Source organism: Sapajus apella, unplaced genomic scaffold (genome assembly GCF_009761245.1).
Source record: "Sapajus apella isolate SASKATOON/1434 unplaced genomic scaffold, GSC_monkey_1.0 scaffold1, whole genome shotgun sequence".
In the NCBI taxonomy this organism is placed as follows: Eukaryota; Metazoa; Chordata; class Mammalia; order Primates; family Cebidae; genus Sapajus; species Sapajus apella.
The window spans coordinates 17,335,418-17,358,655 of NW_022436941.1; the positions used below are offsets into that span (position 1 = coordinate 17,335,418).

Here is a 23,238-nt window from a genome sequence, read left to right on the forward strand (position 1 = left end):
TACAGTTGAGGGTTGCGTGCCTTTACAAGATTCTTCTCCTTCTTTGAAACATTGTTTAAGCCAATACCCATTAGTTGAAGTAGTAAAATTAACTGTTGTAGAGAAACCCATTTTATCGACTAATCTTCGAAGAAACAGTTTTTTTGCATGTTTGTTTTATAAGCTTGTAAAAGGATATCTTCATAATATTTACAAATGTCCATGGGATGAATATCCATGAGTTATGCTTGGAAGATTCCCAAAATTCCCTTGGGATAGATCAATTCTAAAAGACCTGGTCATACACACTAAAGGATTTAACATGTCATTTCCTAGAAGATGTTTAAATATTGCACTTTCAAAATAAGCATACATTCAGCCCTCCCCTGGGAATAGCTATTCGAAAAATTAAAAAAAAAATTACAGCAGGTGGCTGTCCATATAAGAGGAGGAACAGAAGGAACTAAACAATATACATGGAATTTAAGCCAACGACCTTGGTTGTTTCTTTTTTTTTCTTTTTTCCAGATGAAAGTAAGTACGATTACAAAACTTATTTTTGGAACGAGAAAAATACAATCATCAAAGCACTTCAAATATTATCTGATGAATTAAAATGAAGTTCAAATGGCAACTCTATTGGAAACATGACAAAAACAGATGTTAAAGGAAAAATATTGAGTGGAGTCAACAGGGTTACACATAAGTAACACCTTAACATTAATAGAAATCTATTTCCCATTTTGACCCTGAAACCTCTTCAATTAATTACTAAAATCTATTTACACAGCAACAAGATAAAAATCAATCTGATTCTTGGCACCGTATTTGTCTGGCTGCCCTTTCTAATATAAGGGGCCAGAAGGATCCTGAACCCTCCTGTATCTCTGCTTTTGAAAAGCTCTCTTACTCAAAGGCACAGGCAATGTGCCATTCACTGCCAATGCCCTCCTCCAGAGCAGTGATGAAGCCAGAATCTGGGAACCCTCCGGGACTCAGGACAGAGGGCGATGACAAAGTCCACTAGGCAGCATACAAGCACTGGTGATTAGGAACTCCTACGACTGTGTTAGCCCATGCAGCCTTTTAGGGTGGATTAGAAAAAGATGCCCTCTTTGGGCTACTGCAGCCTCAGTGGGCACAGCATAGTTGGCATAGCACAGACTGGATTTTAGACCCCATCCTGCCCTCTTAGCCAGATGCTCTTATGCAGTGAACAAGCTGCGCCTATGTACAGCAACAAAAATGATCATTATTTTGATTACTAATACCATAAATTAAACCATGTTGGAGAATAGTTAAGAATGCTGAATAAAGTAACTAATTCTTGAGAAGAGGGAAAATGACTGTCTTTGATGAGTTTCTCCCTTCACTGGCAGCCAGAGAGGTAGGCAGGACCCAGACCACAGGACTGTTTCCTGAGCTGAGCCTGGCCTCAGGCTGAGCACAACAGCGCACCACGACAGCAGGTCTGGACAGAAAATCCTGGGTAACGAGGCTCTGGGAAGGCTTCTTGGCTGAGACTGAGCAAGGGGATTAGTCTCCTACTACCTGAATCATTTCCTCTCTTGCTTGATCTTGTCCTACAGTAGGTAAATAAGGGGGTAACTCTATACTCTTTTAATTCTCCTTCTCAAACAGAAAAAGCCAGTAGAGCAAATGTGTGAAGAGAGCTGTAATAAGGTTGAACTGAAAAGAGTTCATCACACAGACTGTAAAGACTGCTCTGAAACCACTGATCAAGCACACATGCTGACTCACACTCTCAGGCCTTTCCATGTGCTGTTTGAACTGCCAGAAATTACCTTCACCCACCATCCATATGTCTAGAAAGCTCCTCCTCATCCTTCAAAACATACCTGAACTACCATCTCTGCCAGATAGCATTGATTCCTCTATTTCTGTGCTACTGTGAAACATCATACATACATGTCTTACTGTTGTACTGTTCATCCTATAATTCATTTATTAATTCAGCTTCCCTTTAGACTATGATGTTTTCAAAGATGGAGGAGGGGAGGAGCAGCTAAGCCTCATTCACCTTTGTATCTCTTGTACCTAGCAGGGTGCCTAGCACAAACGTACATACTCGGTAAATAGCTGCTGAATGAATGAACACATATATAACTGAATGTGTAAGTGAATGAATAAGTGAACAAGTGGATGAACAGACCATCTTGCATGATTCAGATGTCCACCATTTGGTTGAGTGTGCCATGTGTAGAAACACACTCTCTTGCTCAGATGCCATTACCTTGCCAAAGCCCTTAGAATTCAATTCCATCTCTTTCCACATTCCCCGAATCCTCAGATAGTCAATGAACTCTGGATTTGGTTTTTTCTTTTTTCACCAACATGGTAATTCTAAAGTCCAAAGTATACACTAAAAACTCACAAGTTGGCTGCTGTAACAGGTTCAAACTCTTTAACATATAGGAAAGAAGAGGATATATTTCATCAGAATCCTGAAGGGTTCAAGTTCTCCAGGAAGGGATTATTCTGATGTTCTAAACTTGTGATCACCTTTCCGATGATCATAAGTCTTGCCGATGGCTACAGGAGCTCTGTGTGGCTCCTAGATAAAATTCCAGAAACACAGATCATCAGAGACTGAACAAATATTCAAATTATTTACTCCTACCTCCTTATTTGAATGATGAGAAAACAGACCCAGAAGATTCATCTCAAGACCAAGGTTGGAAACTTGAGTGAGGACCAGTGTATAGGTTTCCTTACTTCATTTTTCAAATGTCAGCCACTACACAAGGAAATTTGTCTACAGCCTGGGCATTGGCCTTCCAAGTAGCCTTTGCCAGCTGGTCAAGCCCGGCAGCACTGTGCTGATGCAACTGCTGGCTCTTGGGAAAGGCTAAGAGAAAGAGAGGGTGGAGGGCTAGCCGCTACTTACTTGAAGGGCTTTTCTCCAGTGTGGGTTCGGATGTGGTTGTTGAGGGTGGTGGCCCCGGCAAAGGCACGACCACAGTAGCCGCACTTGAAAGGCCGGTCACTAGAGTGAGTGACCACGTGGTTCCTCAGCTCTGAAGGTTGGGAAAAGGACTGGGAGCAGTGGCCGCATTGGTAGGGTCTGAAACAAAGAAACAGACTGCCTGGTCATTATTTTCTGCATTGCTCAGTGGAAGTCAGAATCACATGACAAGGGGCCAAAACTTCTTGGTGACATTTTCACAGTTTCTAAGACATAGCACAGAGCTTTGGCCACTGGATTCCCACTACTTTACTTGTTGCCACAGGAACAAAATTCACAGAGCTGCAGAGACACATCAATTCCCAAATGAATATCCCTTTCCAGTACTAATCATACCATTTTGGAAACCCGTGCTTTCTTATGTTTATCTTCCCTCAGGCAAATGTTAGGGCACTTTTGTAAGCAGTGAAAGTACAGACTTCATTAAGCAGAATGTTACAAGAGAAAATACATAATTGTCTCTTATGCTTCCATGGCATTTTTATCTTTTCAATGTGCTTTAAAATCAGTTATCCAGTTTAATCTTTACGATAATCCTCTGGGACAGAGAAAGCAGTTGCTATTATCTCTGTCAGTTCAGAAAACTGAGGATAAACTGTCCTCCCAGGACACAAGCTCTTGATACTAAGGTCATTCTAAGATGTTTGGACCTTATCCTCAGTACCAGGTAAACACGCAGGCAAGTCAGCAAGTTACACGTGTGTTTTAATAGATATTAAACTGTGGTGGACTTATAGCATAATCGCTGGTTTTGCACAGATATGTCTCTTGTCAAAGAAATTCCTGACTTCTACCTACTATTTCCCCCTCCAAATATTTACCCATCAGATCTTTCTATTGAACATCACCTCCCTAGTTTAATCTGGCAGCAAGGCATGATTTATAGCAGCACAGAAATGATGGGATGTCACTATGCTTGCGGAAGGATGACTCTGGTGCAAAAGCAAATGGAAGGAAGTGGTGACAAATACCTGATAATTAGCAAGATTATCAGAGCACATTCTTCCCAGCTCATGAGAAGTAAATCAATTTTTGGTTTTCATAAAATAGATTAAAATTCTGTCTTCTCTACAGTTCTTCTGCTTACTTAAGCAGAATCTGATGAGTGATATAAAACCCAGGGATTTTTCCCTATTCGAAGCTATTTCATATCATTCCTTGACAGGGTTCTAATTTGTTTATCAAAATTTTTGTTTGGATAATTAACAATCTGTCATGAGGGATATTAACAGCATTCACTAAGCCCTGGCTTGTGGGCCAGACATTTCTGGCTGCATTTAGAAACCAATGGCGAAAACAGACTTAATTGCTCAACCTTTAACAAATGCATAAGCTCCAATGATCAGAAACCAAAATGAAGGGCCAGGAGACAGTGGTGACCGAGCATGTACAACAATTCAATTAAGTGCAAAATAAAGTGTACCCTCTCATTTGTCAAGTGAACTGCTTAATTGTGGCTACTTGCCTCACTGAACACAAATACTATTATTTCACCAGGCTTCAGCACACTGAGCCCTGATTGTAGAATTTTTTAGCTTGATTAATAGCCCAGGATTGGTCAATAACTCAATACTATACAATTTTAATTACTTACATTTAGAAATCTATCTACCTGCTCTCAAACAAGTTTCAAAGAAATATATAAAAGTCTTTGGTAAGGAGTTTATCAATCTTGACAAATTACACATGCATTTTATGACAATTATAAAATAATCCTTTGAAAGCCATTAAAATTATACATAGATGAAAATATCCTCCTGCCAAACCTGTCTTTTGTGGTAAACATTAACCTTAAAGGGTTCCTGAAAAAATAATTCTCTCAAGGTTGGGTTTTTTTTAATGTTATTGAAGATCGTAAACAAAATAATTTATTAATATATGCTATATCCACTGACAATTGATTTTTCTGATAGTGAAGGGACCATTAACATTTATTAGCCTCTGGTTATCTATTTTTAATAGCTATCACAATAAACAATAAGCCACTAAATAAAACCAATTAATCTTTTCTTTTTTTTCTAACTCTGCTGTCAAAAGTTGGGGTGATTTATTTCTCACAGTCCGAAGTCAATCCATCCTTTTTATGTTAATAGTTCACGGTGGCAAAGATCTACACACAGGAGAGCAGAAATGACCACAGAGAGGCTTATGTTGAATTCTTATATTGAAGCAACACCAATGGAAGGCAAACCAGATTCTAAAACATCACCTTTGCCTGGAGCCCCAGCCTGAGAGGCATGTGCTAGGGATGCAGTGACCTATATGGCACAGTTTTTAAAACTTTGCAGAATTCTGTTTGAATGAATGGAAACGCCTACAACAGTAGAGATAGGGCCCCTGACTCTGATCAGCTGTGGCATTTGGACAAGCATTCAACTTTCCTGACCTGTTTTCTCATCTACCTGGTAAGGGGAATGGACTGAAGATGCTGATCTCTTGCATCTCATCATGCTTGTTCTTGCTTTCAGGTAACTGACAAACGTGCATCACCCAAGAAATCTGTGCAATACAGATTTCTTGCCTCCCAGGATACAGCAACACCAATATGATCTCTATTCTCCATCACATCTACACACTAGCTCCCTATACATGGAGTTTTCTGTGGTTGTACGTGTGTATATATGCTCATTAGAATATTAAAAATTTAAACACGTTGGTAAAAAGTTGAGAATTTAGAATAAGAAAATCTAGTACCAAAATATAGGACCAAACTTTGTTTTGGTTAATCTCAAAAGGCAAAGCAATATTCCTTCACTGTTAGGTACATTGAAAAATAAGATTTTAGACTACCTGGTCACATTCACCTTTGCCAAGGCTGATTTCGTATAGAATTTAGAACTGAAGCATGTACCTTACCTGCCACTATAATAGCAGTGCCTTTTTCAGCCTAGAAATCTATAGAAAGTTATCCCATAGAAATTACAGAAGTTATACTGTAAGTAGACAAGATTCCTTTAAACCCTCTTTTCTTGTATTTTCAATATTTCCTTAAAAATATGAATAAAAGCAAATGATCAAAAAGTAATTTTAAAATCGATTATGTCCCTAGGGTTTCCTAAGGACACAGGAGTACATTCAAAAATTAAATTTTCAGGCCCAACAGCAGAGCTTAGAAAACATTATCATCACTTTGGAATCTCAGGCATCACAACTTCTTTTGGGACAACTAGCCACAGGAGTTAAAACTATGTTTGCACATTTCAATTAGCACATCCTAACTCCACATCTCTTAATTTACAGCCAAAGGACCTTTGGGGCACAGAATTAGTTGTCATTACTCAGCTTTTTATTCTGACAACCAACATTCCCATTAATTTTCCAATGTCTGGCCAAAAGGTAAGAGTTAATTTATTATTAAACTTTTGGATATAATCAGTCCTGAAGTTCTGGCTCCCTTGATGTGTCATACTCAGAGACACTCGTAAGAACTGACATCCATGAGTGCTGGGTTTAGCTTTACTATTTCCGGGATCTCATGACATTGCATAACTAAATTGGAATCTTCTTTATTTTTATTATTTTTTGAGACAGGCTCTGTTACCCAGGCTGGAGTACGCTGGTGTGATTTTGGCTCACTGCAGCCTCAAACTCTTGGGCTCAAGCGATCCTTCTACCTCTCAGCCTCCTGAGTAACTGGGACTACAGGCATGTGCCATCATGCCCAGCTAATTTTTATATTTTTTGTAGAGATGGGGTTTCACCAGGTTGCCCAGGCTGGTCTCAAACTCCTGGGCTCAAGTTATACACCTAACTTGCCCTCCCAAAGTGCTGGGATTACAGGTGTAAGCCACTGTGCCCAGCCCCAAAATCTTCTTTTTAAAGCACTTTATTCTCTCCAAAGCATTTCATTCTTCTCAAAGCAAAGGCAATGAGCATGTCTCACAAAGGGATAGCATCTCATGACCACAAGTACCTTATGGCTTTTTTACCACTTAAAGCTTTGGTAGTACTGTCTAATGATGGAGCTGTTCTGTATCTGAGCTACCCAATACTGGAGCCACGAGCCACATGCAACTGCTGCACACTTGATGTGTGGTGAGTGCACCTGAAGTACTATTTTACTCAATTCGGATTAATTTAAATGTAAATAGCTCTATGTGGCTATTTCCGACACACATATATCCAGCTTGATGAAAAACAGAAAGGTGCTCCTTATATAAGAAAGAAATAACTGAAGAACAGAAACCATCTGGGTAGATTTGGGTAGTTGGCATATATCAATGCTGGTAAATGTTTAAGCAGAATGAAGGCAGAGAGACAATCTTGTACATCCCCTGGCACTCCTGGTCACTGGCAGCTCCTTTGCCAAAGATAACTCCGGTAAAATGTGCAATTCATTTGCTTTGAATCTGTAATAGGTTTGGTGTACACATGGGAAAAGGATGAAACATTTAACAAAATTAAGTATGGTTTGGCTTAAAATTATTAATCCTGGTTTGATTTTTCTTCCATGGCCTCCAGGACAAAACGTGTTCAGTTGGGGCCACATTCTCTCTTTGCTCAACATCAGCCAGCCCAAGTGCAAATCTCCCAAGACTTCAAAGGGAGATTACTTAGGTCACTGCTGGCTGTGTGGAGTGAGAAAAGAACTTAGTTCTATGTAAGGAGAAAAATATTTCAGGATGGTGACAGAAGTGCAAGACCAAAGAGCCTGAAGAGCATCAAAGCTAGAAAGGAGATAACCTTCACACTTGGAGCATGGGGAAAAGCGGGACACAGAACACTGATATATTCTAAGCAACTATTATGAAGATGAATTATCTCCAGGCCCCTCCTACCAGAGAGCCCCTGCTAAAGTCATTCTACCCTCTGGTTCCACCACATTTCTTACAAATAATGATGCTTAAAACACAAACGTGAACAGGTGACGGTGTGCCCAGGAAGCTGAAGGCAGACTTGCTCTGTGTGGCACAGTCAAAAAGGAGAAAGGAAAAGAAAAGGGATGCAAAATAAAAATCAGCATTATAAACACACTTTCTGCAGAAAATAAAAGAGAACATATTTGTCAGAAAACAATCCACCGTGATTGAAGGCTTTGCTTACCCCTTTCTGGAACATACCCCCACCACCTTACTGCCCCAGTGGGAGTGTTGAGAGTTTCTGCAGAAAAAAAAGCCAGAAGAGAAAAGGGATTTCTAACTCCTGGTTTGAGCAAAAGCAAGAAAAGTTGCTTTGGCCTAGGCAATAAGCTGATGTAAAACCCAAATGTTTATAAAGTCCCTGAACAAAATTTTGGTTGATCTAGATCTCAACAGCTTCTTCTCTTTGAATTTATTTAGGAAAAGAAAAAGTCAGTAACCTGGGAAAAAAGGAGGAAGAGATTTTCAGTTTTGTATAATATTAACAGAACAAAATCAAGAAATAATAATTCTGTGGCTCCTGGGCCTTCATGGGTGTGTTTTTGTCTTTAGTATTGATTTCTACTTCGCCAGGTCAGGCCGATTTTTTTTGTGTGTGTGTTGAATGTGAATAACCCAGTGGTGAAAAATGATGAGACTGAGATCCCTGAGCATACATAGATTTCTTTCCTTTATATCAAGGCATAGGCTTTTTGATGATACCTCCCATGAAAAATCTCATGAATATAGACACACAAAGTCTCTTGGATGGAGGTTCAAATATCTGGGGTTTCACGGCCAAATATTCAGTCCATTGAGTGAAAAATCATTTGGACCTCAGATTCAAGGGCCTGTTTCAAATTTGGACTTGTTTGAAACTCTAACCTATTTTACCTTCTGACCTTGTCTCCTTTGTCCCCCTTTCTTGCCTTTCCTGTCCCTGGTTCTAGCAAGACTTTTCTATCAAAATAAAAGGTTTTGAGTTTTTCAAACAAGGGAAAATGCTTTCTAACTATTCAGCCTTTTCACTGTAAATGGCTGAATGGGTGTATACTGCTAAAGACTAAAAGCCAGCTGATCTATGGAATCAATCACTAAAGAATATATGTATATAGGTTGAGCATCCCAAATCTGAAAATCCAAAATCTAAAATGCTCCAAAATCTAAAATTTTATGAGCAGCAACATGATGCTCAAAGGAAATGTTCATTGGTATATTTCAGATTTCCGATTTTCAGATCTGGCATGCTAACCCAGTAAGTATAATGCTAACATCCCAAATCCAACACAACCCAAAATCAAAAACTCTTCTGGTCCCAAGAATTTTGGATAAGGGATTCTCAACCTGTATTCAGCAGTTTTAATCCATGTGCATAATAACCAATAACCATTAAAAGGTTCCAAATGCAGCTACTGTCATGAACTCATTTGATGTTCTATTGTAGTTCTAAATATTTTTTCCATTTAGCTATTCACCCATGTGGTTAAGAAATTACGGAGAGTTATCTTTTACCTCCAAACTTTATGGTACAAACAGAGTATCCAGGGTTCTGGAACAGAAATGAGCCATTCTAGCCCTTTATACTAAAACTAATTATATATATAGAATGAAACTAGGGAGTCCAAGTGACTGGGTATCTCCCTCTATTTCCCATGATCTTCAACAATCAACTCACACGTGATGATGCAATTGAAGCATCTCATTGTAACTAAGAAACATTGTACTTTATTACTTTGCTTATAAAAGGAACTGATTTTTTGAAGTAATAATCTTTAACTTATTCAAGAAGTTGATGGTAACACCTCTCAAGTCTTTTTTCTTTCTTTCTTTTTTTGTTTTTTTGAGACAAAGTCTCACTCTGTTGCTCAAGCTAGAGTGCAGTGACGCAATCTCAGCTCACTGCCACTTCCACCTCCCGCGTTCAATAGATTCTCCTGCCTCAGCCTCCCAAGTAGCTGGGACTACAGGTGCACATCACCATGCCCAGCTAATTTTTATATTTTTAGTAGAGACAGGGTTTCACTATGTTGGCCAGGTTGGTCTTGAACTCCTGACCTTGTGATCTGCCTGCCTCGGCCTCCCAAAGTGCTGGGATTATACACATGAGCCACTGTGCCCGGCCATCTCTCAAGTCTTTACCAACAAGGTGCAGGGAAGGAATTCACTGCTTCAGTAATTTAATCCCACTCTGGCTCCTTCCCAGATACCAAGTACTCACTTCTTCACCTCATCGGGAAAGGCTGGCGGTTCCACACTTGGACATCTGAATCAAATAAGCCTATCAGGGTCTATGACAAGACAGGCATCTCAGGCCACCTAGATTTTTGCCAATAACTCTAAATTAGCTTGGAATCAGTACAGACCTAACAATACATTTACCACTGAAATGTATTTTGAATATGTAAGCTTTCTAGTTTCTGAGATATTTTTTCTGTTACCATACATAAGGATATTATAAATTATGACACTATTCTTTTACAGGACAGATATCATAACACACACATATGATTTTCTAAGTGTAACCGAGGTCAGACAAAACAATTTGTTTCAGTATCCACTTACCATGAAATAGTTTCATTGCTTTATGGCATTCAGCAGAAATTCAGCTCATATCATCCTCAAAGCTAAACTTTGAAAATTCTACTATCCAGAAATTTTCAACTATTATTTTAACTGGCATGATTAGTTATGATTATACTGAACTTTTTCAAATGAGATAGATCCAAACATCTTAATTCACTGTATTTAAAAAGCAAGTTTATAATAAGATTTTAATGCATCTTTTGTATTTTAAAGACTACTAAAATGCTTTGCAAACTTAGAAAAGATATATCTTGAGGTTCTATGTATACTTGCAAGGAAGCAAATTTTGAAAAATGAAATCTTTTCTGAATGAGGAAAACATTTTCAAACTTTTGTATCACCTCTACACCAAGAGTATTAAGATGTGCAGAAGTCTGTTGATATTCTCACCAGGGGGGTTCCCCTATTGAAAATAAAAGATTGTGAAGACATAGCTTTCTTAAATGCCCTAATTAATGTTTCAACATTAATTAGCTACAGCAATGTTGATGCTAAGCAAGTGGTTTTTCCAACAGCACAAATGAAGATGTATGCATGTGTAATGAGCATATGTATCCTGTAACTGATGATTATTATTTTATAAAATATCCACCTCCTCTCCCCCACACCTCCATCCTCCCTGCCTTTGCTTGGGTTTTCTAGGCACGCTGTGTATCCCACAGAGCTGGAAGGGAAGAGCCAGGTGTATATGATTAGGAGAGGAGAGCCAAGTGGCTTGCTTAAAGCTAATTAGTGACAAAATTAAGAAAATAATCCAGAGTCCTGCTTTCAAGTCTCCTACCCCAGCTTCAAAAATTATCTTCTGCTTTTATATTCAAAGTGCATTTGGAATGCTATTCTTAGATACTTGGTTTTTAATCAAGTTTTCATAGGACATGAAGGAGAGAGAAAACACAAGCAATCCTTTCTTTTTGAATTAATTTGATTTTTGTCTTTTGCACTCCCAGCTATCAAAACTGTAGAATAAACCGGTTTTGATTCATAAATAATAGTTCCATTATATTACTGTGCCACTCCTCAGAGCACCTGAAATTTTAATTCACTTGTTCAGCTAAATTTCATCCTCAGTTCATGGCCATAAAACTCTTTATTGACAAACTTTCAAACCAACTTTGACTCTGAGGTATCTAGTCAACATTTTTCTTCTGTGTGGATATTAGTTTATTGAATAAGTGGCATCTGTTTTCCTCCACATCACTAGCAGGGTAGGTATTTCCTTTTGACAGCTTTGCAGGATTTATGGGTTTGCATGCTCTGAAGAAAAATAGTACTAAGCAAAAAATTCCAATTCATTACCTCTTGGTACTTAATTAAGTTCATACCCACGGCACACTGGAGGTGAACCCTGAAATGACTGTGACAGCAGCAGAGCAGCCAGCTATATTATCTTTGGAAGACAGAGAGGATTCTAATTATCCTGACTCATTTTTCCATCTATGATATTCATAAACATTCCTTCTATTTCTCTCCCTTTTAGGCTTGGACGGAACTGTTTAGAAGGCAAGTGCAGATTCCCCTCTGCAGCCACCAACCTGTCCGTGCAGCCCTTACATGCAAGAAAGTCAAGCAGTGGTCTCACATTTCTCTCTGACCTTCCAGAATGCAGGCACCGCTTATCACAGGGCTTCCCCTGTGGAGGCGCTCAGAAGTTGGCAGGAAGGCAAGCAGTGGGTCTCACTAAGCAAACACACTGTCAGCAGTGAGAGTCAGGGTTACCTGTCAGGGTTCTGCGTGCACACGTGCATCTGTAAGAGGATCCGCTGGGTGAAAGTCTTAAAGCACTGCCCACATTTCCAAAGATGCCAGTCACTGAACTCCGAGTGGAGCTGGCTTGTGGAAGTCGGACTTGCAAGGACTCGCTGGTTTTTCACGTTGATTTGATTAAATCCTGATTCAATGGGCCCAGACTTATCCAGGAGAGAGAAGTTCCTGCTGCACGGAGTCTGGGGGAAAACAACGGAGCGCTGCTGGGTGGCAGGGGCGAGTTTGCTACTCTTGTTGAAGGGCTGCAGGGCGTCTTGTCTGCACATGGCTTCCATTACCGTTGAAGGGACATTTACTAGGAGAATAGCAATAGTTTAGAAGATCAGTTTTACTAGCCTTTAAAATAAACACAATAACACTTTCAAAAAATCAAATCAACATTTCAAAAATTTGTGTTTCTGGACTCAGAATTAACATAATAAAAATCTGATTTGAGGGAAAAAATATTATCACAAATTAATAACTCATCCAATTCCTACTTATTAAGCAACTACTATATGCTCAGGATTGTTTTGCATGGTCTTTGCCCTCATAGAGTTCACTTACGACTTGAGACCTACAGGAATCCACAATGAGGCCCCACACTGCACCTATCCGTGGAGGGAGTTGAGATGGGAGAGGGAGTGAGCAGGGGATGCTGCCCAAAGAGGGTAGCCCAGAGCAGCACAGAGAAAGTGGATTCGGCTTGACTCCTAGAGAATTTCAGGCTTTCCGCCAGCACAAAATAGGTATCACAGGATTGGCAGCACAGGTTAGGTATCCAGGAAAAGCTATTTGAAGAGATGAAGGGAACAAGATGAAAGACACCTGGAGGCAGGAGAAGTCTAACATGCAGGTGGGATAGTAAGGTGATGGCTGACTGAGCAGGGCGAGGGATCGGGGCACTCTAGAAACAAGGATTAGGGGTCAGAAGGAGGCCTCAGAGGGCCTTAAAAGTCCAAACAAATAAATAAGAGACTTCAGGCCGAAGTAATAGACACAGACCATTTCTGAGCAGAGGAATAGCAAGAAAAATAGAATTAGTGTTCAGGAAGGGATTAAGAGAGACCTGATTTACAGATGGGATGCAAGTGAATAAGGAAAGAGAAGGAGACAACCGAGTGTGGTGCTTGTGACTCAGGCTTTAGAATTAGACCCAGGTTCAAATCCTGCCTCTGCCTCTTACTAGTTTGGTGATCTTAGGCAAACTATTCAATAGCTCTGGGCTACAGTTACTCCATCTGTAAAATGAGGACAGTGGCACTAATGCTTCTAAGAATAATAGCAGTATGGTGTGGTGGTTGAGGTGGCTGAGGTTTTAACTCCACTATTTACTACCCTTGGGCAAGTACGGAACATCTAAATCCTTGATTTGGTCCTGGGTATCATGTAAAATAGTCATTATAAGGGCTGAATGAGATAATACAGAGATAGCATTCAGTAAAGAGCTTGACCTATGGTTGACACTCAGTAGATGTTCAGCCCTATCAGCCTCAGCATCCTCATCTTTAAAGTCCCCTTCTACAAGGTTTAAATATGTCAATGAAAGTACTTATCACAGAGCCTACCATGAACAGCAACCACTATTCTTATTATTATAGAAAGAGAAGTGACAGGTGTGAGGAAGATGGCCCTAAACTGGGCTGGTGGCAGTGGAAGTGGGGAGAGGACGAGAAGAAATACTTTGGAGGAGGATAATCCAATAATATATCTAGAATTTGTTGTTCTTTTTATTAAGACAATAGTGAGTTAATAATATTTATAAACTATTTACTGGTCTTTCCATAGGTCCAGAAGTGATTAGAACCTAATAGCCTTAAAAATTCTTTTTTTTTAAAGTAACTACTATATCTATGGGTCAATTCAAGGCTCAGAGAGATTAAAGTTACATGGTGGCTAAGAGAATGAAATTAGAGACCAAAAATTTTGAAAAGGATGATTGGCAAAAGATTGTGATAGCAAGTAACAAAATAATGCAGACTATGGCCACTAGCCATGGGTTCAGGGCCCTGTGGAAGGACCATCACCGAGAATGCTACGAAGACACAGGCATCTGTGGCACAAAGATGCAGGCATCCTCAAGGGTAGGGGACTGTGACTGCCACGAAGCTCTGTGCTTCAGTGGACAGGGAGATGCCATGTGTGGGCACTGAATGGGGTAGGTGTGCTGCCTAAACACTCTTCAACTCAGAATGTTCTGTAGAATCACAAGTGTTAAGCAAATTCAAGGAGAGGAGTAGCTCTGTCTGCAGGGCTCTGTCTGCGTAACCCACACTGTCTTAGGAAAGAAAAGTAAAGCAAGAGACTTGCAGACTTAGAAAGCACCTAAAGCTTGTCTAGTTGGCAGTTCCTAACCTTGGCTACTGCACATTAGACTCACACACGAGAATCTTTAAAACTACATTATAATCTCTCAATAGGGCCTGGGCATCTGCATTTTTTAAAGTTCTGCAACTGCTTCTAAACTGAAATCAGGGCTGAGAATTGCTGATCTAATCCTACCTTCTCCGGTTACAAATGACAAAAGCCGAGTCCCAAGAAGGTCCAGTAACTTGCCCAGGGTCACACATTCAGTTAAGGACACATCTAGGTGGCAAGTTTTAGCTTTCTGAATTATAAATCAGAATTTCTTTTTCTTCTGACCATACACTCATAGCATCTCTGCTCAATAGCTGTGTTTCAAAATTTAAAGGATATTTTTACAGCTAGTACATTGTTTCGTGTGTATTATCACGTTATATATACTTAAGTTACATATACTTACATTATACATATATACACCTACATATGTATGTATGTATGTATGTCTTTATTCTATATACAAATATTTATGTATATTTGAACTTCTGGGGCAAAAGTATATAATCAGTATAGAATTTGTGAATAGTTTTTACACTTAATATTTTAAGGCACACACATTGTTACTTTTTAAATAGGTAGTGAAAGACAAGAAGGAATGTTTTGCCATGTTTTGGCTTTTTTAAAAAATAAAACATAAAAACAGCAGCACTGTCAGAGATCAGGGTAGAACCATCTTGTTTGGCCGTTTCATTGCTAATCCAGAAGACGCAAAGCACAGGGAAGCCCGCAAGGTTATCGGCAACACTAAGCTTTTTCAGGCCAGGCAATTTCAGACTAACAGGAAGGAATGCATGGTAAGAAAACTGTAGAATGAAGATGTCATCAGCACACAAGGGAGCGGGAAACACTGGCCAGCCACTTCACTGTAGGAAAAGGAAGAAAATGCCTTTGAGGGGAAATAATACAAATAATACTCTAAGTGTAGATGATAGATTTTGAATTCTGACTTACACTCCTAGGAAGTAACCTAATTGATAATTCTAAAAAATTGTTAAGGTCACATAACCTTTATATTAAAACAAAAGAATGTGTGGGTGACAGGGAAGTAGGGATGAAGAGAGATTGATTAATGGGTGGAAATTTACAGTTTGGTAGAGAAATCAGACCCAGTGTTCGATAGATCTGTAGGGTAATGATAGTTTACAATGCTCTATTGCATATGATCACGCCACTGCACTCCAGCCTGGGCAACAAAGCAAGACCCTTCCTCTTAAAAAAAAAATTAAAGCAGAACATTTTAGAAGGCACACAAGATGATACTTCCTAAATATCAGCCTCACTGACTATGGTCATCAAAGGTGTAAACTAAACACAGGAAATTTTCAGAGAAAGGACGGGACATTTCAGCCCAACACAAGAACGACAACATAGACAACTGCAAAAGGTGCAGTGGTGGCTTACTAAAATGACCAAAAAGATGAAGTGGTTTCTGCATGAAGCAACATTGATCTAGTCAATTTCTTTGGTCTGGAAATGCAAAGATTAAGGGGAAGAGGGCAAACTCCCGAAGCTTAAAGGATACACTCAAGAATATGAAGTCATGAAATCTGGACAGTTAAAATATTGAGAGAGGCAAATTCAGGATCCATAAAACAAAGTTCAACTTTACCCTTCCTCATTCATTCATTCAGTCCACAAATAGTTGCTGAGCGTCTATAACATGCCTGACCCTGTGCTAGGCACCATGGACACAGGGAGACCAAGAAAGCCTTCCCTCTGGCACATAAACTCTAGTGGGAAAGACAGATATTAAGCTGATGTTTCTACAGATAAATATTTACTCAGTTTCATCAAATCTAATATTCCATTAATTTCACCATTATAATTGTAAGTCACCATTAATTGGAAGACACCTGCCAGTTTCAGAAAGATTAAAATGTAAAAAGAAAACCCATACATTTTAGAATTGACAAAATACAGTTATGACAAGTGTGGTAAGTGTTGTTAGAGAAAAGAATGGATGTCAGGAAATGATAAATCAGGGATGGCTGAACTTGGGGTATGAGCAAATCTGAGTCCTGAGGGATACACAGGCATCACACAAGTGCAAAGGGAGGAAAAGGCAATGGAAGACGATGGAACATTGGCAGCTTTGCCAGAGTTTTGTGCCATGCTGAGGTAGGAAGGAGCTCAGGGCACTAAAGGAATGGAAAAAAAGTCAATGTGGTCAGAGAGAGAAGGGGAGATGGGCTGCAGCTGAGGCTGGAGAGGAAGGCAACACAGTCACCAATGCCTGTGGGAGCTGGACAGGCCACGGGACTATGTGATGGGGTGATGGGAGGCAGGTTAACACAACAGAGGATGGTGGGGTCGGCAACATCCTGAACAGGGCATAGGTAGTCTAGAGATGTTTGGAATCTAATATTGTAAAATACTTTATGGACCATAGAAATGTTTCTGGACACTCTATATGATCCACAGGCAAAGAGCAATGGCAAGCCAAAAAGCGATTTTAAGCTTGGGTGTCAGATGATCAGATTTATGCTTTTTTTAAATTTTTTGAGACGAAGTCTCACTCTGTTACTCAGGCTGGAGTGCAGTGGGGTGATCTTGGCTTACTGTAATCTCTGGTTCCCAAGTTCAAGCGATTCTCCTGCCTCAGCCTATTGAGTAGCTAGGACTACAGGCGTGCACCACCATGCCCTTCTAATTTTTGTATTTTTGGAAGAGATGGGGTGTCACTATGTTGGCCAGGCTGGTCTCGAACTCCTGATCTCGTGATCCACCCCCCTCAGCCTCCCAAAGTGTTGTGATTCAGGTGTGAGCCACGGCACCTGGCCAGATTTATGCTTTAAAGGCATCATTACTCTGTATCAGTAAATAAAGAAACAAAATACAGAACAATGTATACAGTGTGCTACATATACGTGTGGGAGAATGACAGCCAAAGAATAAAAGGGAAAATATGATTGGATGCTGGAATGGGCAAAAATTATCTCTGAAAGAATACCTGAGAACCTGCCAACATTACTGATGGCATCTTGGAAGGAGACTTATATGTCCACAGTACTTTCTGCATTTTAATCTATGGGACAGAGCTACCTATTAACAAAACAAGTAAGTAAACCCAAACAATAAAATAAGCGAATGGATGAAACTTCACTCTGGCCACCATGAACTAAAGAAAGAAAGCGTGAAGTCATGCAGGAGGCTACTGCAGGAGTCCAAGCCAGAGTGGATGCTGACACTAGTCAGGTGGCAGCAGAAATGAAATGAAGAAATGCATTAGGAATATGCAATCAAAGGACTTGGTGGCTGATTGAAAAGAAGTCATGAACAAGAGTGAGATGTCAAGGTTACTCGACAGAGCAATTAGATGATTGGGAGCGAGAACTGCTGAAAGATGGGAGAGGCAATTAGTGGGAGTGAATAGAGTGGGTTTAGTTTTATGCAGGTTTAGTTGGAGATGCCTGTGAGACACGAAATCAAAGATGTTGTTGCCAAGACAGCTGGAGAGGAGTCTGGGGCGCAGTAAAGAGGTCTGGATTGAAAATGGAAATCTGGGAGTACCTGTCTTAAATCAGGTCTCCCAGGAAACAGACTCTGAAATGAGGATTTGGGGTTTGGGGATTGCTCTCAGGATCAACACCTGTTGGGAAGTGAGGCAGGCAGCACTGAGCTGAGGGAGGAGTTTAACAGCTCTGGAGCTGGATGGAATGAATGTTCTTTAGGGTTGTCCTGATTTGAGGCAAGGGAACCAGTCCTTTATACACCCCCGCATTGACCAGTCATTGCTCATGGGCTACCATGGGAGGAAGTATGACTAAGGGTGACACCTCAAGAGGGTTAAAGGTAATTCCTGGAAACAAACTCATCCGAGATGTCAGCCCCCTACATTCCCACAAACAGTGGGAATGAGCACCTCCATCCAGTAGCAAAACTGGGCTTGAGGCACCACATCACAATATCCTACAGCACGCAAAAAGTCAAATCTCTCATGACAGTGACTTTCCCTGAGACCTTTGTCATTTCTCTCATGAACACCTTTTTAGTGTGTGTTGCCTTCTTGTTGGAAAATTCTGAATCTTGTGGAAGATTCAGAAGTATCCCTGGGGAGTGACTTCTTTCTTCTTCCAGGAACCTACAAGTTTCAACAGCTCTAGACCAATTTTTACATTAGTTTCTTGGCTCACGGTTTCCGTGGCTGCCAAATAATGCAAAATCAAGCCTCATAGCATCCCATAGCTAGAGTGAGTTTCTAGAGTGCGACTTTGTTTTTACCAATGCCCCAAGATGAACAGTTCCTTAGCTTACTGGCTTGAGGGCAGCATTTTTCTATTCCCCATTCAGGGACAAGATAGTGCCTTTTGACTCCTGGTTTTAAGCAAGAAGTCCAACCCCAGCTTTGCACTGTACACAAGAGGCTTGGAACCTTGATCCTTCCCAGCTGAATGACTTAGAGAGCCTGACAGCCCCAGCTCAAGCTCTCTGCTGCAGCCATGTCACGCAGCATCTGCACGGTGTTTGATACTGTGGTTATGTGCTTACGTGTTCTCTTCTAGACTGAGTTCCTCTAAGACAGGACCTGAGTTTTTGCACCCATCACAATGCTCCCTGTAGGACCCTGCATAGATGCTCTTGTGGACTGAACTATACTGTAATCTTCTACAGGTCACCGCTAAGGGCTTGAGTAGGGCCTTCCTGACCCTGACCTAGTTTCTCATTGTTAGTGGAACGGTGGGGGTGAGGGGCACCACGCAGAGGCCCCCCTTTTTATTTTCTGCTCTTTAAAATCAAAAGAAAAAGGCAGGGCTCCTCCAGGCAGGGTTTACTCTGGCCCAACAACTCCCCTGTTGCCATCAAGGTTCACATTCTGCCACCTCAGCTTCATATGCCGAGACAGAAAAAGCAGCAGGAAGACTTGTTTAACATTTATTCCCAGGATTTTTTTTTAATTTCCTCTGAAACGAATACGAATACACTAAGGTCTTTACACTCTGCAGGAGCTAATCCCCCACTGGAAGCTTTGGGGAACCTCATTCCTTCTTGCGGATGCGATCTGTCGACACAGGCGTTCCTTCAGGCTCTTTTGAAAGGCCCACAGTGGATGGAGAGGCACTCTCTTTGGAGCTCTATTACATTTATAATACGACTTTTTAAAAAAGAAAATAACATAGGAATTGCTTCCAGAACCTAAATGCCTGTGTGAACTGCTGTCTTCTCTGAGTCAAGGCGGCTTTCAATGGGCTGCCCAGGCAGTGAGTGTACCCACAGCCACCCTGCTTTGGGGCCGCCAGCGGAGGAGGCGCGTCCTGAACCCAAACCCACCGCACACGCTCAATAGGAAATGTGTACTTTCAATGTTGAAAGAACCATGGGAAGAAAGTTGTATTTTTATAAATGAAAGTGCTTAATATTATTCACTAAGTAAAATCATATTTTCCTTGAATGCCTTGGTCCCGGTATCAACTTCATTAAACAACAACAAAAAATCTGCCTGAAATATTTAATCCCTTCTAATAATGGCAATAGAAATTCTCAGTATTTATCCAGTGCACATTTCCTCATTGTTCACTGTGTGCACAGCACTATAAAGAGGCTCTGTGAAGGTATTTTATCGAAAAAGTCTTTGATCTCAAGAAGCTTCTTTTTAGATACCTAATTTATTTTGTGGCTGGCTCAGTGGGATAAAAATTGTCTTAGAATTGCTAATCTGGTGGAGATGATTTAAATTACTCAAGACTATGGAAGGCTATCTGTTAAATTACCAGTCCGTGCCCTTTCACACATTTGTGCTTTTAAATCACAGAGTATTTTCTCAGTACAGAAGAAGGAATCCTCATTATATGGCATTACCAGGTCTCCCAGTGAATCACATGGAATGAGAATCCAACTCCGAGGTAGTCAAAGTCATATATCTCCCCCACACTATCTGATGAAGCCTTCTGCTGGTTTCCTGGGTGGCCAATCACATGACAGATATATGACTCTGAGATAGGAACTGAAATAAAATTCCTATAATACCCTTGGGGGAAAGGGGATTGTCACTGTTGAGCACTTTAGTCAATGGCTTAATTCCTTTTAAACTTGCCTCAACCTTACTTGGAGCTCTGAACAGAACCCAAAAGAACTACTTAGTTTTCCTACTGAGTGTACAGTACATCGAGCTGTGGTAGCTTTGCAAATTTTCTTTCAAGGATTTCAGGTGCTAAATGATATATCATATATCCTGGTAGAGTTTATTCAGTACTCTAATCATCAATCTCAAGAACGCTTTATTCAGGGTAGACTCTAGCAGAAAGAAGAACTGAAAAAAGCAAACTGGTGGGGGTTTTTTCCCCCAGAAAGTACATTTTTGGCACTGTCATACTGAATCTGAAGGCCAGGTGGTATGCTCCTAGACACCATTGTCAGGTGGCCGTGAATGGCACACAGACCCAAAAATGCTCTACTCCAGTCCCTCATCCCATCCCTCCCATTCATGTGACAGCATCGTCAGGTGGAAGCACCATGTGGATATGAGTCTCCCACTCCAGAGATCCAGGTCAAGGATAAGAAATGCATTTCCTAAGTGGTCACTCCACAGTTTCCATTTCTGGCTCAGAGCTCAGTAAGTGGTCATGCCATCCTTCCAGCTCCTCAGGCCAAAAGCCTCAAAGTCATCCCTGACTCCTCTTTCTCACTGTGCATCTAATGTGTCAGAAAATGCTGTTGGATTTACTTTTAAAACATATTCAGAATCCAACTACTTCTCACCACCTCCACCACTTCCATGCTAGTCCAAACCACTGTCCTCTCCCCTGGATTCCCTGCTCTTCCCACACCCTTACTGTCCAGTCTCCACTCAGTAGACAGAGTAATCCTGAGAAAAAATTCAGTCAAATCATTCTTTTTCTCAAAACCCTACAACACCCTCCTTTACCCATCTCACACAGAGTCAGAGTCAGCATCCTGATAGTAACCTCCAGGGCCCTACAAGGTCTTTGCTGCTCTGGCACCCACCCACACCTAAGTTAACCTCTTTCCACCTCACTCACTCTGCCGCACCCATGCTGACCTCTGTGATGCTTTTCCAACACTCCAGGAACATTCCCTTCTTGGGACTTGTAATTGTCTGGCTCCTAAGAATGGTCTTCTGCCTACTAACACACAGTTTGTTCCTTCATCATCTTAAGTCTCTGCCCAAAGGCCACCTTCCCAGAGGATCCTACCCTGTTAACTCTTTGAAACTGTAACTCCCAACTCCTGGTACCCCTTTGCCCCTTTTCTGCTTTATTAGCCCACAACATTTATCACCATCTGACCAAATATTTATTCACTTATATATCTGTTAATAATCTGTCTCTCTCCACTAGAATGTAAGCTCCATGAGGGCAGGAATTCTTGTCCATTTTGTTCACTGCTGTGTTTGCATCACCAAGCATGGTGGGTATTCCTTACACAACTGAACAATGAATGAATGAATATTTGGCCTTGATATGTTTACTTTCAGACATTCCTCAACACACATACCACAACACCTTCAGAGTCTGTAGCAGGTTGTATTAAAAGAAGCAGAGAACCTTGTGAGATTTTTAGAATCCTTTTGGAGCAAACACTCTAGATGGTGAGGTTATGACAAGGTTCCAACATACAGACAAGTCCAAGTTAGTAGATCAGGAGGCTGGCTGATGCTGACACCTTTCTGTGCACGGATAGAGATTTCGTTTTGGGAATATGGGGCATGGAGCCATTCTATTTCAGGCAGAGCACAGTGGCTCCTATGTCTCATTTGCCTCTCAACACATACTCATGCCCAACACTGAGAGTTTCTCCTATGAAAACAGGAACTCACTCAAGCAGGAGTATGGCTGCAGAAAAGAAAATTTCCAGTGGAAGTTTGCAAAGTCAGAGGAATGTACTATATGTCCAAAGATTCTTTTTTTTTTTTTTAATTTGAGATTGGTTTGAGGGTTAGAGTAAAATGGAAAAGGAAATTTGATAGTAATAGGCTTGTTGAAGATTTTTCTTTTTACAAAGAAATTAAAGACAAAATGGGAAAGAAATATCTGACCATCAGCATTTTGAGCAGTGATAATATGAGCATTTTTAAATTGTAGTTTTTGTGTGTGTAAGTGCATGTGTGAGAAAGTGGAGAAGAAAATAAAAAAGAACCCTTTTTTCAAAATGAAATTTCTTATCAATTATCAAAATATATCTGTTATCTTTCTTTTTGTAGCATAATAGCAAATTATCAGTTCACAAATTAGTCAATTTGGTGACAAGAAAACACAGTATCACTGAAACTAATGTTTCTCACTGAAGCACATCAGAATAACCTAATTCTGTTCCAAATACTGGAAATCACTTTCAAATAGTTTTCAAAGAACAGAAATATAAAGAAATATAAACAGAAATATAAAGTTTACATGAAAGTTGCTGCAAGTTCACATTTGCCTAGATGTTAATTCTTTTAAAAATAATGGCTGGCATGGCAATAAAGACAGGAGAAAACTACATGTTTCCAGACACAGTTTTAGACAAAAAATTTAGAAAGACATGAGTTCCTCAGTCACATATCTACCATTTCAAATATTATTTCTCATGCAAATGACTATGTAGGAGGAAGCACACCCAATTGACTAAAGGGGTATTACCTACCCTGATTAAATGGCATTGCTTTCTTATTATTTCATTTTTGCATATAGTGTGGTTCCCACATTACTGTGCATCCTTTCAGAGCAGAAGCTGAATCTTATACTGCTCTCGTAATCCCTAAGGCGGCAATCACAGAACCAGACACATAGTAGGTACTCAGTGAATACCAAC

The 23,238-nt window shown here is 40.4% G+C and overlaps 1 protein-coding gene across 2 annotated transcripts in view; it reads right to left on the reverse strand.

Moving 5' to 3' along the window:
- Nucleotides 1-23,238, reverse strand: part of PRDM6 (PR/SET domain 6) — a 100,676-nt gene that overhangs the window by 10,928 nt on the left and 66,510 nt on the right. For both annotated transcript variants that reach the window (XM_032268189.1, XM_032268263.1), the window contains 2 exons: nucleotides 12,103-12,445; nucleotides 2,888-3,064 (listed from right to left, as the gene is read on the reverse strand). In XM_032268189.1, the coding sequence (XP_032124080.1) occupies nucleotides 2,888-3,064; nucleotides 12,103-12,445 (520 nt within the window). The remainder of the gene's footprint in view (nucleotides 1-2,887; nucleotides 3,065-12,102; nucleotides 12,446-23,238) is intronic.